This window comes from Sinohyriopsis cumingii, chromosome 3, assembly GCF_028554795.1.
Source record: "Sinohyriopsis cumingii isolate HCF-2022 chromosome 3, ASM2855479v2, whole genome shotgun sequence".
Classification (NCBI taxonomy): Eukaryota; Metazoa; Mollusca; class Bivalvia; order Unionida; family Unionidae; genus Sinohyriopsis; species Sinohyriopsis cumingii.
In genome coordinates, this window is record NC_142963.1 from 130,465,837 (window position 1) to 130,483,301 (window position 17,465).

The 17,465-nt window shown below is 37.3% G+C and overlaps 1 protein-coding gene across 4 annotated transcripts in view; it reads right to left on the reverse strand.

Moving 5' to 3' along the window:
* The window catches only part of LOC149803847 (uncharacterized), a 156,014-nt gene that overhangs the window by 12,506 nt on the left and 126,043 nt on the right, over positions 1-17,465 (reverse strand). For all 4 annotated transcript variants that reach the window (XM_089953664.1, XM_089953663.1, XM_089953665.1 and 1 more), the window contains exons 2-3: positions 15,109-15,365; positions 2,266-2,373 (exon numbers count right to left, since the gene is read on the reverse strand). In XM_089953664.1, coding sequence (XP_089809790.1) covers positions 2,266-2,373; positions 15,109-15,346 — 346 coding nt within the window. In that variant the 5' untranslated portion in view covers positions 15,347-15,365. The remainder of the gene's footprint in view (positions 1-2,265; positions 2,374-15,108; positions 15,366-17,465) is intronic.

Here is a 17,465-nt window from a genome sequence, read left to right on the forward strand (position 1 = left end):
AATGTATGTGTGACATTAGTGTACCAAAATACAACCTAAATGTATGTGTAACATTAGTGTACCAAAATACAACCTAAATGTATGTGTAACATTAGTGTACCAAAATACAACCTAAATGTATGTGTAACATTAGTGTACCAAAATTCAACCTAAATGTATGTGTAACATTAGTGTACCAAAATACAACCTAAATGTATGTGTAACATTAGTGTACGAAATTATAACCTAAATGTATGTATAACATTAGTGTACAAAATTATAACCTAAATGTATGTGTACCATTAGGGTACCAAAATACAACCTAAATGTATGTGTAACATTAGTGTGCCAAAACCTAAATGTATGTACACCATTAGTGTGCCAAGATACATCCTAAATGTATGTGTATCATTAGTGTACCAAAATACAACCTAAACGTATATATACCATCAGTGTACCAAATGCAACCTAAATGTATGTGTAACATTAGTGTACCAAAATACAACAAAATGTATGTGTATCATTAGCGTACCAAAATACAACATGTCTGTGTAACATTAGTGTATCAAAATACAACTTAAATATGTGTACCATTAGTATGTCAAAATACAACCTAAATGTATTTGTAACATTTGTGTATCAAAATATAACCTAAATATAAGTAACTTTAGTGTACCAAACTACAAAATAAATGTATGTGCAACATTACTAGCCAAAATACAACCTAACTGTAGGTGTAACATCAGTGTACCAAAATAAAAATAAATGCATGTGGAACATTACTGTACCAAAAATACAGTTAAAATATATGTGTAACATTAGTGTTCACATATACAATTTAAATGTACGTGTAACATCAGTATACCAAAAATACATTTTCAATGTCTTCGTAACATTATTGCACAAACTTCATCTACATTTGGCAATTATGTGAAAAACGAGTCCATCAATTTTTAAAGTTCTTCTTAGTAATATTCATTTTTAGAGAAATTTCATTAAATGTTTGCAGTGGAAATAAATATCTACATTTCTGATGAATTACAAGGGGTTGTTGTTGTTATTCTTGTTGTTTTGTTTGGTTTGTATTGCTTATCTTATTTTTTGTTGTTTGCTTCTTTTCTTTTGTTGTTTTAGCGATACTTTTAGCACATTGACTATATCATGCCAATGAAATGGGAACTAAGTGTATTTCCCAGGACACGGATGTTCCCTACCCATGGATTAAAAGAACGATACTGTACTGAGTTACAATGGCTCCTAAGTAATACACTTTTTCCTGTGTCGTTAATTTTATGACACACCGTGTCTTTGCATTTCATATTTAAGCTAAAAATAATGCATGTTGTCTTCCTTCAAGAAGATCTAACGTTTCATTTTAAGTTCAGCTTAGAATGTTCAAGTTTAACCTTGATAAAAAAAAAATAGTATAGATAATACACAAAAAATATTGGTTCTAATGTCACTACTAATTGTCCGTGGTCTTTGATTTTTAACCAAACAACAAACTCTCCAACAAAATAGTAAGCGACAAGGCAAAATGTTTCAAATTGCATTTTTTCACTGAAACTTTCTTCTATTTTATCGCTGCTTCCTATTTTCTTCTTTACACCTGATTTTTTTTTCTCAAGGATATAACCTTCCAGTGACTTACGAATTCAGTTAAGTTTGCAATGCAGCATGTATTGACATTTTTCGATGCAAATGTTGTAGTTTCTCTGAGTTTTTATTTTGATATATTAGCTGGGTAACTTTCTTCTCCTATAGGTGCTTTATCGTTCGTGAATATAATATATATATATATATATATATATATATATATATATATATATATATATATATATATATATAGATAGAGAGAGAGAGAGAGAGAGAGAGAGAGAGAGAGAGAGAGAGAGATGTATGTGTGTGTGTGTGTTAGAACTGCGTCGTAAGCATGAAATCATAAGGTGTTCCGTGTAAGGTACATATCATGATAATAGCAGTGAAATCTTACGGTGGTCGGTAACGGGGTAAAATCAATACCAAGGACGCTCTTTTTTCCATTATTATTTACCAAGCTGGGTATGAAACGTGTGCTTGAATGAAAGTAAAATAATGTGGAAGATACAGGTTTTGAGTTAGAAGGATGTGTTTTTTTTTCGAGAATTATTGCCTTTTGATAGGTGAATTTATCACTATCTTAATATACTAAGTATCAATTAACTTCAGTTTTGGAAGTACGATTATCAACCTTTCAACATGCGGGTTTGTTTTACTATGCTTGAAGAGAATCTGGAAAGAACGTACCAGCTATCGTAAAATTGTCTCCGGCATCACATTCTCCGTCAAACAGGGATGTAGCTAAGATTTGCAGCGCCCTCTCTAGGGAACCGCAGGTGTCGAATACAAGGAAACCTAGACAGTGAAAGAAGAAACAATTGGTTATATATGCATGTTTTCCTTCTAATCAGACTATGTCTTGTTTTGATTCAAACTTGCCTACAACAAAATATGTATAATGAGCTACGAAACTTCCCCACCCAATGGACCGCCCCGGTGGCCTAGTGGTTAGAGCGTCCGCCTCGGATGCGGTCGGTCGTTAATTCAATCATACCAAAGACTTTAAAAAATTGGTACTAACAACTGCCTCGCTTGGCGCTCAGCATTAAGAGATTAGTGTTAGGATTGGTCGGCCTGGTGTCAGGATAATATGACTGGGTGGGACATCATGCTACATGTCTGCGGCATGATGCCCCAGTGCTAGACATCACTAAAAACTGCCACACTGCAGACATGGTAGCGATATGACTTAAAAATTGTTAAAGCTACGTTAAAAATCCAAATCACACACACACACTCCCCACCCAATGGATTTTTCTCAGTTCTGACGTAATGTAGTACCTGACAACCACACAACACAGTTAGCATACGGCCAATGAAAGTAATTACGTTGCCAAATGCTATGATTTGGGAAGGACCTTGTGGGTGCATATAACTGCATGGTGTTTGAAATATAAGTTGACATATTAGACAAAAGTAGAATTATTTCTGAATATTCAGGTTACCTCATCCTAATGTTGTAATTAAAAAACGGGCATATTTTTTTTGCTCTAGAATTGTATTAATCAAGAGCTTTTAAACAAGCCCCAATTCCACCGAAAAAAAATTAAACAGACTTCGTATTTGAAGAAGTTAACCAACTAGATTAATAAAAGAGATGGGCTTGATTTTTAAAGAAGTTTTCGAAGACGCAGTAACCTGCACAACGTAGGTTGCGATCTATGTAAAAAGACGGTCATTAATTTGGTAAATCAAGATACAAATGACAGTGATCTGAATGCATTCACTGCATTTAGTATTCGTGTTTGTTCTCAAAAGCTGGTCCTGTTGTATAGTCAGTCTCAACAATTAAACTTTAAATTGGGCATAGTGTGCATAGTGGGTTTAGCATACACCGATAAACAAATTACTTTAAAGGTATCATGTGCATAGTTAGTTTAGTAAGTATAGATAAACAGACTGCATTATAGACATCTTGTGTATAGTTGTTAGCAAATACAGATTCCATATTGCTTTAAAGGCATCCTGTGCATAGTGGGTTTAGCAAAATGTGGATTACAGATTACGTTAAAGGCATCATGTGCAAAGTGGGCTTAGAAAATGCATATAAAAAGATTGCTTTTTAAAGGTGTGATGTGCCTAGTGATTCCAGATTTGCTGTAAAAGCATCGTTGATGAGACCCATATAAACTACTGTGTAGTCAATAATTACATAGGTCACCTGTGCAAAGGATTTAGTAGTTTCCAGCAGCTTTTGTGTATGATTTGGATTTTTAACGTAGCTTTAACAATTTTTCAGTCATATCGCTACGATGTCTTCAGTGTCGCAGTTTATAGTGATGTCTAGCACTGAGGCATCATGCCTCAGACATGTAGCACGATGTACCACCCAGTCGCATTATCCTGACACCAGGCCGACAAGACCAGCAGCTTTTGTAAGCATTAATTATTCTGCACACAGAAATTAAGACTACAATGATTTTTTCAAAATAAAGTTTTGTTTGTAATTTGTTTTCACTCAGCATTTATAATTCTACTTTTAGTCGCTACTATACAGCCAGCATTGTGATGGGGTACAGTTAAAATGCATGTATGCAGACATACATATATACATGCATGCATACATACATACATACATACAGAGGGCATAAAAGACAAAACAATGAAACAAAACATTATTTTCTGTATTATCAATGTAGAGGTACTATAAAATCAATTGATAAAGACAAGAGACGAATTAATTTGTGTTTAGATCATTCATCTTAAAATCGATTTCAGAAGCTTGAACTACTGTCCACCACAACAAAGCTATTTTAATTCATGAAGATAACGGCATTATTAAGCAGGTCAGTGTGACCTACGTTAAAAGGTCACTGTGACCTATGTTAAGAAGGTCACTATCTTACAGCAATCTGTACCATCCATCATTACTTTGATTAACCTCTACAGGTGGTGCCATAAACGAAAAGCGTACAGTACATTCATCTAATTCCTATACTCTTTCACGTGTACAATACGCATTTAACCTGCTGCATACAGCTTAGGAATATCTATGATCATTCATGGATGGTCACACAAATACTTTACCTATGTTAGTGGAGGATAAAATGTAGGCCACAGTGCCCTTTGATTGCAAGGGTGTAGTACTAACCGAAATGCATCAAATAATCAAGTTTCATAACTGAAACATGAACATAACCCAATAAATGATCTTTAAGTACAAAATTTCAACAAAGTCACTGGTCACAGAAACCTGATTTTGTAATAAGGATGTAGAACGTGTCCATCAAGTCACTACGCTTCGTGATTCTATAATTGATAGTATGCATATAATATGCCTAAAGCTCGCAATCAGCTAAATGCAAACATAGGGCATTAAAAGACGAAATACAGGTCAAGAAAATTTATTTTGTTCTAACACTGTGGTACTAACAGAGATTCACACCACAATCAATTCACATGCCAAGCGTGAACAGAGCATGCAAAATGAACATCAAAACAGAAACCTTGACCCTGAGCAAAGCATGAACTATGGGCCATAATGACTTACTACTGACCTGAAGGAGTAGTGTTGATCAAGATGCATCCCATTACCGCGTGATGTGATTCCGGATTGGCCTTTGCATACTTAGTACGCCAAAAAATATATGGTCAAGGGCTAAATGCACAGTCGGCCACTAAATTATTAAATTACCACTATGGTCTTTTTTTGGTTTACAGAGATGGTACATCTAGGAATAATGGATGCATACAATCATCTAGTTTATTCATTTAAGCATGAAAGTTAAAACAAAATTTAACCAAAGTTAGTGAAGCTTGAAATATGGGTCAGTGTCATGGTTAGTGAACCTTAAGATGCATCGCCTCACTATGTATCTATCTATCTATCTATATATATATATATATATATATATATATATATATATATATATATATATATATATATATATATATGTCTGAACAAAGAAACATTAATATATAATAATGCGAAAAATCACGGTGACCTTCTTTTGTTGGTGTGCCACTAACTACTCTGCATACATCCATCTATATTAACGATTTTAACATCAACGGAGCTTCAAACATTAATGTTAAATTCAAAATTTAACTAAAGCCAGTGAAACCTACAATCTGGGTCAAAGTGATTTTCTATTGTAATCAGTGTATAGGACACTTTCAATTACATCCCTGATTGTGTGTGTGTAATAATAATAATAATAATAATAATAATAATAATAATAATTATTATTATTATTATTATTATTATTACTACTACTATTATAAGGGGCCCCGAGTGGTCGAGTGGTCTAAAGCGCTCTCTGTTACGGATCATTGCCATCTCACCTCTGTCTGCGTGGGTTCGAGTCCTGGATTCAGCCAATGTGGGTATGTAAGAAAGCTTGCCAGTAGCTTCTCGTGGGTCTGTGGTTCTTTCTGGGGTTTTCCCGGGTTCTTCCTCCACCATTAATACTAGCCACCATGTATAGCCTATCGTGGGCTGCAAAATGGCGTTAAACCCTACCACAACAACAACATAATAATACTAAATAATAATAAACAACTTTCTTTAACGAGGATAACACATTTGGTCATGACTGACCCATCTGCGATTTGGTTCTCAATTTTTGTAATTGGCTATATTAATAAAAATAAAAATTTTAAAAATTAAAAATTAAAATAAAAACAAACTCAAGAGCATGCACATAATCAGGTATCGTCGTACATTCATTCATTAATATTTAACATGAATGACTGTGCGACTATACTGGGAAACATACACATATGAACAATATTCAATACACATGTACATACAATTCAGCATAAGTCGTACGTAGTACATATATCGAATAAGATCTGGATATATCAAAATTATGGATATGATTATAAAGTTTTCTATTCAGAGGCTTTAATATGTCATTCCAGCTGGTCAAGAAAGAATTTCTTGTGTGATATTTTAAAAGAAGCAAGGGAATTTGAATTACGTATTCTCAGTGCAAAGGAATTCCATACTGTAGGTGCTGATACATGTAAATGAGCTTTTGTAATGATTGGTTTTCGATCACAGAATCTGGAGATCGTTGTTAGTCGTCGATCGGAGATGACGCTCAATATTTGATGATCTTAGTTTAATTCGGTTAGAGATAGACTTTGAAGACTGATATGTCATGATTCCTTTAAAATACAGAATACGTCTTTTTAATGGTGGCCATAGCAGACGTGAATACAAAACGTTCGAGGGAGTCATAACAAGAAGTTTCAGTATTATTCGGACTTCCCTTTTTTGGAGTTCATCAGTTCTGGACAGATTATAATTGGAAGTGTTTCCCCATATGGTACAGCCATAATCTGTCAGCGGTAGTATATGACCCTACAAATAAAGTTAAAGTGATTGGGGAGGTTGTTGTTGTTGTTGTTCTAGGGTTTAACGCCATTTTTCAGCACAATATAGGCTATACATGGCGGCCAGTATAACTGGTGGAGGAAGAACCCTGGCAAATCCAGGAAAGAACCACCGACCCACGAGAAGCTACTGGCAGGCTTTCCCACGTACCCACGCTAGCCAAGCCTTGGACTCGAACCCACGCAGCCAGAGGTGAGATGGCAGTGATCTGGAACGGTGAGCGCTTTAGACCACTCGGCCACTCGGGGCCCCGATTGGGGAGGTAGAAATTTGGAAAACAATTTTAGCAGAGTTATTCCTTTGACTATCATTGCGGACAGGTGATCTATATGTGCATTCCAGTTGAGATGTTGATCAATGTATATACCAAGAAGTTTTTTATATTTGACAAAAGATACGTCTACGCCATTTTGAGTTAGAAGAAAATCCATATTAGTAGTTAGACGCTGCTTTGTTCCGATTATCATGCATTTCGTTTTAGAGACATTAATATGCATTTTGTTTTGATGACACAAAAAAAGAAGAGGCCCTAGTTCCTTGAGGAACCCTACTTAAGACACGACTTGGTTCGGAAGTATATTTACCCGTGCAAACGACCTAGCGTCGGTTAGTCAGATGCGACGTGAACCAGGCAACAGAGTTTGGAGAAAACTTGAAGGCTGACAGTTTTTTGTTACTGAGGAATGGTCAACCAAGTCGAATGCTTTTTTAAAATAATGAAGATTGCCCCAGTAAGTTTGCCTGATTCTGCTGCTAGTAACCATTGGTCATAAGTTTTGTTAACACAGTTTGACATCATTGATTTTGTTGAAAACCTGATTGTAATTTATGGAGTAGTTGGTACTTGTCAATATATGTGAAAATATGCTTGCTGACATGTTTTTCGATAATTTTTGAAAGTACATATAGAACAGATATGGGTCGATAGTTGGATGGGTCCTTTTTTTCTCACTTCCCTTATAAATTGTGAATACTTTTGCTAACTTCAATGACTCCGGGAATTTACAGGAAGTGATATAACAGTTAATTATTTCTTTCAACCATTCTGAGACTGATAAAGCCGACATTTTCAGAGTTTTGGGGTGAATTCCATGTAGACCAGCTGGTTTGTTTGTGTCAAAAGTGTCATTTATTGTTATTAAGGAAATGTTGAAACTAACATGACTGGGTGCCCTTTCATTCACGAATATAGTAAGTTTGTCTAAATTAGGATCTGTAAGATTAGACCTGTCAAAGGATGTAGGATATATTAGCAAAAAAAGAGGTTCAGCTGGTTTGCAATATCCAGCTCATCAGCATAACTAGTGCCATCAACTATAATTTTCCATGGAGCTCGAGGTGCAGGTTTCGTTGAAGTTAGACTTCGCAAGTGATTCCAGATGGATCTGTTACCGGAGTTTGAGGTGATGGCTTCTTTAAAAAAGGAGCGCTTGCGTTTTACAATGAGTGATTTGACTTTGTTCCGCCACAAACGATAGTTTGTAAAGTCTTTAGATTTATGATAGTAGTTTCGTTTGTGTTGTGCCTCTGCGGTTTCATTGGTATACCATTCTGGTTGTTTTGATCGTTTAATTCTTTTGATGCCTATGGGGGCGTGTTTATTTATGATAGTAAGAAAACAGTGGTTCCAGATAGACAAGTCATAATCTGGGTCTATGTTAGGGAAATATATTGCGTTAATGTTTTGTGATAGTTCGGAAAGAAATTCATTTTCTGCAAAGTTTTTAAAACATCTGTATTGCATCTAGGAGTGTAAGTTGTTTTTCTTTGCGCTCTGTTGCTTACGAGTTGCACATATAGGATAGTGATCACTAACGGGAAACATGGTACGTTTAGCTCGTAGAGATTTGTAAGATGGGTAGTGTAGATGTGGTCGATCAGAGTAGAAGTACAGTTGCTGTTGTTGTTGTTGTTGTAGGGCTTAACGCCATTTTTCAGCACAAGATAGGCCATACATGGCGGCCAGTATTAATGGTGGAGGAAGAACCCGGAAAACCCCCGGAAAGAACCACAGACCCACGAGAAGCTACTGGCAAGCTTTCTCACATAACCACATTAGCCGAATCCGAGACTCGAACCGACGCAGACAGAGGTGAGATGGCAGTGATCCGTAACGGTGAGCGCTTTAGACCACTCGGCCACTCGGGGCCCCTGTAGAAGTACAGACTGTTAGTCTTGTTGGAAGGTCTTGTGTAAGGTGGTGTATCATATCTAGCCATTTAGTGTTAGTATCAAAGACGAAATCAATACTGAGTCTCCCTTATATAATTACTTCATTGTTGCAAGATAAAGCAGCCTCTAACTCATGTTCAAACTGGTCAGTCCATGATGAGAAGAAGATTGGAGATTGGTAAGCTGTGCAGATATAGATAGATTGACTACTGAGGAAACTTAACTCGATCCATACTGATTCTATAGTAGAAATTTCAAAATCTGTACTTCTCTTGTGTGTTATTTGAAACGTACATGACTATCCCTCCTGTATCTCATTTCTAAAGAAAAGTTGCTAAAATGATAGCACAGTCGGGTACATTACAATCTAGAAACGTTTCGCATAGTCCAATTACTGCAAGGTTGGGTTCATGTTGTATAGTAAATCTTAGTTCATCGATCTTTGGTAAGATGTGTCTTACATTGAGGTGGATAAATTGCAAACCTTTCTTTTTCAGGCAAAAGATGTACAGCTTAGATTTTTCCCAGTCGTTATAGGAATGAAGACGGATTTATTAGTTATTCACGAGTCTGAGGAAGAGACCTTATAATCTTGGCATGTACAATTAAAATTAGTAATTTGGTCAGAGAGACAGTCGGAACAAATATCTGCAAAAACATGATACGTATAAATGACTGAAGCAGCAGAGAGGGTGAGCAGACCACTTGTAAGAAAGGTCATTTGTGAAATAAACTTCTCCTAGAAAATGACACACAAGCGTCAATAACACTAAACCGAGGCCTCTAACCGGGTTAGCGCATTTTTGTTATTGACTCTTACGTGATAAATTTATATGCGTCCTCGTTCACGGGCCTGTTGGTCGTCACCCTCTCTGCTGCTTTGTGTGTAAAAAAAAGTGCGATCAAGTGGCGTAATTAAATTATTATTACATCAATAATAATGGGCGACTCTGCGCTAACTATGGAATCTCGTACTGCTAAACTGTCTCGACAGCGACTTGATGCGATCAAGAAATATCTTCCCGTCCGTGATTCTGTCAAGCAACAACTAGAACAGTGCCAGGAATCTCGGGTGGAATTTGCGGAGGATGCAGCAGAAATGTTCAGTCCAATTGCAAAGGCTACCGAAGGTCCTCTTCCCACGTTAGAGCAAACCGTTAAAGCAACTGGGAAAATTGCAGAAAAAACTATAAAAAACCCCAAAAAAGATTCTAAGAGAACTTCCAGCTGAAATAACTGATGTTCAACCACAATTACAAGAAATACAACAAATACTCGAGGGTATTAATAAAGTTCATGAGGAGGTCGGCGATGTGAAGGATACGGTATTCGGTTTCATCGAAACCAAGACCAAAACCAAAACCACCAGCCCGATTTACTGAAGAAGGTCGTACACTACTTCGAGAGAGAACTATAGCGGTTGCCGCAACAGGATATTCAGATCGTGATAAATTATTAGAGCCAAACACCGCCAGTGTTTCAGAAAAAAATTAGGTTCCTTTTGTATTTCGAAAGTCCCGTGGTATATCTAGAATCACTGATAAATACAAGGATGAATTTGCAAATTTTGTGAAACAAGTCGAAGAAGTTAAAAGAGCGCCATTACCCGGATATATATCATCCCCCCCAAAACGCCATTCGGACTAGCTCGTATTGAGGAAGAAGAAATAACTGGAAGTGGTCTCGTCACTCAAGGAAGTGGTCTCACTGCCCCATGTCCCATGTTTACAATCATACATAATTTTTTTTCAACTGTCTTACATGCGCACTCACAATCTTTTTTGTTTCATATTCTTGAGACAACTCTGATCTAATCCGCTCTAATGCGATTGCATGTGGAGCGAATCTACATTAGCAAGAGATAATCTCATAGCATTTTGAAGCAATTTGATACCTGTATTTGGCTGCTAGTGTGTATCTTTCTTCAGATTTTCGATCTTGTAATATGTAAAAATTATGTGATTTTTTCAGAATCGAGTTGATCAGAAAGTTATTTATCACTACCACCTGTAGGGTCATGTACTATTTGAATGCAGAAAAAAATCCCATTAATATTTCGTGACTTATTATATGATAAATATTTATCTACAATAAAAATATATTTAAAAAATTTGCCATCCTAATATTTGTCGGAATGCATCGACGGCACAACACACATACCTAATTCGATCTTAATTCTAACATTCCTAATTGTTTTCGAAATGTATGGACGGCACAACACATTCTAGCATCCCTTATTTTTTGCCGGAATGGATTTTCGGGTGTTTTACGCTCCTTGTCTTTAGACAAGGACTATGTCTCTAACTAATCAGGGAACACTCACTTACAGTGCTAAAGATTTCATCAGCCAGTCATTGTCAGAACAGTGCCACTGCTTCATGTGACTCACTTACAGTGCTAAAGTTCTCATTAGCCAATCATTGTCAGAACAGTGCCACTGCTTCATGAGATTTATTTTCTTTCATGGTGGGTATCCCTCTGGCGTTTTACACCCCTTGTCTCTAGACAAGGAATTTGTCCCTATTTCAAGGCTCTCACAGTGCTAAAGTTCTCATTAACCAATCATCGTCAGAAGAGTGCTACTGCTTCATGAGTTAGTTTTGTGTCAGTGTTGGTACCGGCTATAGCCAGGGTATTTAACATTCACTCTATTTTTACCATGAGGTGTATGTGTGTGGGGGGGGGGGCTCCTGTTTTCCACCTCATGGCGGAAGGCTCTGCGTTCTGTACAGGCCAAGTAATTCTTCCGTTGCTCTACGATCAACATATTTACACTGATAACTTTTAAAGCTTTTGTACACCTCCCCCAAAATCAAAACCCGGGAAGTGCAAAATCAGCACTCACCACGTTGTTTTGACATGGTGGGAAGATGTACATAAAGTTTTAGTTATCATTACATTTTTCTATTGAATTTCAAGCTTTGGACTGGAGCCCTCAATTAAATGCGATTTTTTGCAACCTTCGACAAATTTGTCAGTCACGGGATTGAAACGCTTATTTTCATACGTCAAGAGTAAAAATCCTCATCGCTATCCGCTCGGCTACGGAGACTTCTTACTATTTTATGTTTCAAAAATTATTGTGAAGTTACCGATACCTGGAAATCCAAAAATAGCATTTGAGGGCGTGGCCTACTTCTTGTCAGAGACAAACGGCTAAAATAACCACCTAAAGATTTATCTCCTGCTATAAAACACCAAAGCTTTGTCCCTCAATATTGTCCTTGACAAAGTCAAGGGGGACAAGGACAAGGATTATGTTTCTAAAAATACTGCGGAAATACATGACCCCCCCCCAAAAAAAATAATATGATTGTGAGCCGAGGTCGTCATGGATTATTACGCAATTGATAACATTGGACTGATACTGTTTAATCTAAAGAAAGTTGTCTCCCTTCACCCACTCCGATTAATAATTTCGTACTGGGAGTACCCAGATTGAGACACTGAAATTTTACTTTTTGTTTGTATTTCTTTAAAAATGCTGAGTTGGTAATATTATCTGCGACATGGCTTACCGAACGCCCGCAAATATCAAAATAGTTTTCAGCCTTGTTCATTGATGGAAATATTATTGTTTCGCCTGTCTGTATATTTACAGATTTAACTGGCCCTGGATGCTTATTATTTTTTCCAGTATTTCCCCGTACAGAATTCTGACTCTGTAATAGCCTAAAGATTATTTAAAGAATTATCAAGGTTTTGGCCTTAAATGTGATCAATCACAAAACCATCTTACATTAGGCTAATAAAACATTCATACACAAACATGTGACAGAGATACTTTGTTTCCCCAGCACAGAACATGAGATACCCAGCATTAGTGACAAAACCGACCGGGCTTTTTAGTCAGCAGTTTCTAATCACACCAGCACGCTGATGATAGGATGCGTCACAAATTCATCCACTTTTTTTTCTTTTCTTTGCTCCATTTATATAGTATATATCCTTTGTCTAAATTATAATTGTATTACTAGAAGAAAAAATATGTGGTATGATATCCACCGTTTTTTCAATATCGTTGATGCTCGAAAATCAAGCCAGATATTCTCCAGCATCTTTTAACGGAGATTCAACGCCGTCATTTTTTTATATCATAATACACTTTCACATTTCTGAATTGCGTTCCCCCAACCCCTTTGTTACATTTCAAACACGGCTTTGTTCCTTGTCTCTCACTCGTCGCACGCTCTGCAGATGGTATCCAAAGAAATCCGTTACACAATCCTTATTACATGGAGTTGTGGATCCAATCGTCAACCACTTGCAGCTATTCTTTGTTCGAATCTATGTATATTATATTATAAATTGAAGTTTAATTTAAATATATATTTGCCTTAATTATATGGAGGAAGAATTTACAAGATTATCTACGACCAAACCCTCTCAAGCTAGATTCAATCTCGACAGAATAACCCATGACTTGCTGAGGCGAGCTCTGGTTGATGGTGATCCTGATTCGACGAATCAGACTCTAGTCAATCGTATCCGTCAAGCCAAGACAGAGTTTCGCAACGATGACGCGGCTTATGTGTGGTCAACATTCAGAATTAGGCAAGACGATAGCCCCCATATTGATAATACAATGAATGACCAGCGAGCAAGGACAATCATTAATTGTCCAGACGAACAAAGACAAATTTGTAGAATAAAATGTATCGTTGCTCTACCACTAGTGGCAGCCGCCGCCAACGTTGATGACGTAATCTGGATTATCCGTGACAAACGTGACCCTCTTTGGGAATCACACCGCACAGGGGATGTTGTCACGTTAAGTAAAATTTCCAAACCAGGAATGCTGATGGGTATCGACAACCCATATTATGAGCAAGCATACCCTGTGACAGCAGTGGTTTATGCGATATATCCGCTGTATGATAAGCCTAGCGTTGATGATCTTCGACTGATGATTTCGATCACTAGCGATCGTCTGAATTGTGTTACCGAAAGAATTACAGAACATTTCACAAACGCGTTACGCAGGCATGGTCTAACAGATCTGACACGCAAAAAAATGAGTGGGGTGAGCGAGTTAGAGAAAAATGAGCTTCGAACAGAGACGTTGCTGATTTCGAAAAGAAATTAAAATTTCCAATAAGGGTGAAGACACTAAATGGCGAGATTTTGTACGAATCAAAATATAAATCAAAGTGAGCTTCGATAGAGATTGTTGATCATAACGGCGCAGGGTCCCTTTTGCAAGGCCTTGTATTACGTTCGAGTCTGACTCGACAACCATGCCATGTACTCTGTGTATTATGATGTTTCTGTTCCCACCCATTACGGGCTTGCATTGCAAGTGTGAGGCTTTTCTGTTACCTATGTTGATATTGCGCAGTTGGGTAGTGCTTACTCACGTTGATAGGTGTTGTTTTCAGTACAGGCGTAACACTATGTATATTTTTCAATAGGTCTGCTGTGTCCACATCTTTCAGGTGGATCAGATCAGATCAGATCAGAGTGAATAAAAGTAGATGGTAGCTGACCCGACGCTAGCAAAAAGTCTTCGTGGTTTGATATGTATGGTAGATTGAAGGATCTGCAAATATGTATTAGTATGTCATCATACTGCGTCATATCCATGTCACGTCTTGGAATAAGGCCAGATATAACGACCCTGTCTACCTGGACTAGCAACTGGTTGATGAGATGCATTTATTTGAATTCAAACTGGTTTAATTCCAAATTCCAGTGTGTCTGTGTGTGTGTGTACGCTGACGCGCGAGGTAGTACAATACTTCTTTACTTCGTAGACGTGACTTTCACAATAATTGTTACTAGCTTGAATTGTGACAAGAATACAATGCAAAATGTTATGCATATCTGAAATCACGAAATTTAGCAACAAATACGAGGTCAGCCAACTCAATGAAATACCGAAACAGTATACCATAAAATAAAGGAAAGACCAATATGCTATTGATTTTTTCGGCAATTTAGTCAAAATATCCTTAAACATTTATATCACTACTAAGTGTAAGTCATACTTTTGGTAAAATGTTTCAACAAATCATTACCTGGAACGGTTTCTTTTTCAATGTTGCCAGCCGTGCTGATCCAATTAATGCCATGTGCAATCTCCAGTACAGAATAATCCACATCGATACACGATCCATTGTCTAGTCGCGTACGATGAATGTCGAATAAAATTAGAATAGATATATTCCCGGGTTTGGACAGGAAGACGTCAATACTCCACGCAACCGGAAATTGCATAAACACGAGGGTAGAAATCACAAAAATGGTTGCGGCCATTGTTGTCGGATTATCATGCCTACAAAGAAAACCGAAAAAACATAAAGTTACTCATATAAATGAATGATATAAATGAATGTGCTCGAACTTTAACAAATGAACAACAGTCAGTCCGCTCCACATACCCACCCATGTCTTCAAGCGCGTCTGTAACTAAATATACAATTGTGCCATTTCTGTCAGCACTATAACAGATAGACCATTTAATTTCTGGGGGTGGGGATTACTTTGAAACAAACTGTCGGTACCCAAAAAAGTGTTAACAAAATATTTTTGCTCTTATTTTAAGAAGAAAAATAAGATATAAGAAATACAAATAAATTACCCCTCTACCGCCCAGAAAATGAAATTGTCGAAAAACCAACACAATAGTTACTGTTCAGACCTAGACTACTAACTCTTACACCCCTTCATTAAATGTGATTCCCTTGCCTCATTTAACATTACTTAACATGATTCCTTACCCCGCTGTACCAATATTAACCTGACTCCCTTCCCCTATTGCACCATTATTTAACATGACTCCCTTGCCCCATATTAACATTACCTAAACCGACTCCCTTCCCCATTGTACAAATAATTAACATGATTTCCTTGCTCCATTACACCATTTCTTAACATGACTAACTTACCTCATTGTACCATTACTTAACATGATTCCCTTGCCCCATTGTACCATTACTTAACAGGATTCCCTTGCCCCATTGTACCATTACTTAACACGAGTCCCTTGCCTCATTGTACCATTATTTAACATGATATCTATGCCATTTTGCACCATTACTTAACATGAGTCCCTAGCCCCATTGTGCCACAACTTAATATGATTCCCTAGCTCCATTGTACCATTATTTATCACAAGTCCCTTGCCCCATTGTACCATTACTTAACACGAGTCCCTTGCCTTATTGTACCATTACTTAGCATTATTCCCTTGTCCCATTGTACCATTACTAAACATGATTTCCATGTTCCGTTTTACCAATTATTTAACATGACTCCCTTGCCCCAATGAACCTTTACTTAGCAAACACTAACAGTAATTTCCAATACGTGATGATGATCGCTCCGGTGGCCTAGTGGTTAGAGCGTCCGCCTCAGATGCGGGAGGTCGTGGGTTCGATCCATCGAGTGTAGCAGGGCATGTACCAAAAGTCCATTCGGTGTGGAAGTGCATGTAGCAAAAGTCCATTGGGTGTAAAAGTGCATGTAGCAAAAGTCCATTGGGTGTAAAAGTGCATGTACCAAAAGTCCATTGGGTGTAAAAGTGCATGTACCAAAAGACCATTGGGTGTAAAAGTGCATGTACCAAAAGTCCATTGGGTGTAAAAGTGCATGTACCAAAAGTCCATTGGGTGTAAAAGTGCATGTACCAAAAGTCCATTGGGTGTAAAAGTGCATGTACCAAAAGTCCATTGGGTGTAAAAGTGCATGTACCAAAAGTCAGTTTGGTGTGGAAGTGCATGTACCTCGCATGTGTTGAATACAGGAAAGGACTATGAAATGAATGCGTATATAATAAACGTCTGTAGAAATATATTTGATGGCTCACTTAGTCAAAATAACGATATTGTGCTCTTCAAATCCGTTAGGACTATTTGCATTATCATACTCAGCTCTTCATAAACGGGGGCCCCGAGTGGCCGAGTGGTCTAAAACGCTCACCATTACGGATCACTTTCATCTCACCTCTGTCTGCGTGGGTTCGGGCTCGGCCAATGTGGGTACGTGAGAAAGCTTCTCGTGGGTCGGTGGTTCTTTCCGGAGTTTTCACGGGTTCTTCCTCTAACATTTATACTGGCCGCCATGTATAGCCTATCTTGTTATGGCACAACAGCAAATCTTCATAAACGAGAGGACCATTTAAAGACATATTCAGTTCTTCAAATTCGATAGGACCATTTTAGCATTATACTCAGATTGCATAAACAGTCGGAGACCTCAAAGAAAAACGTAACAAAAAAGATGTAAGATTAGAATACAATTTTCCAGATAGTTCCGAAAAGTGAGAAAAAAAATAATAATAGAAGATAAAATACATCGTTCTGCAAGACAACATACGAATTGTCCAAAGATTATTCCGAAACGAAAACGTTGTTGTTTAATTAGTTATTAAATA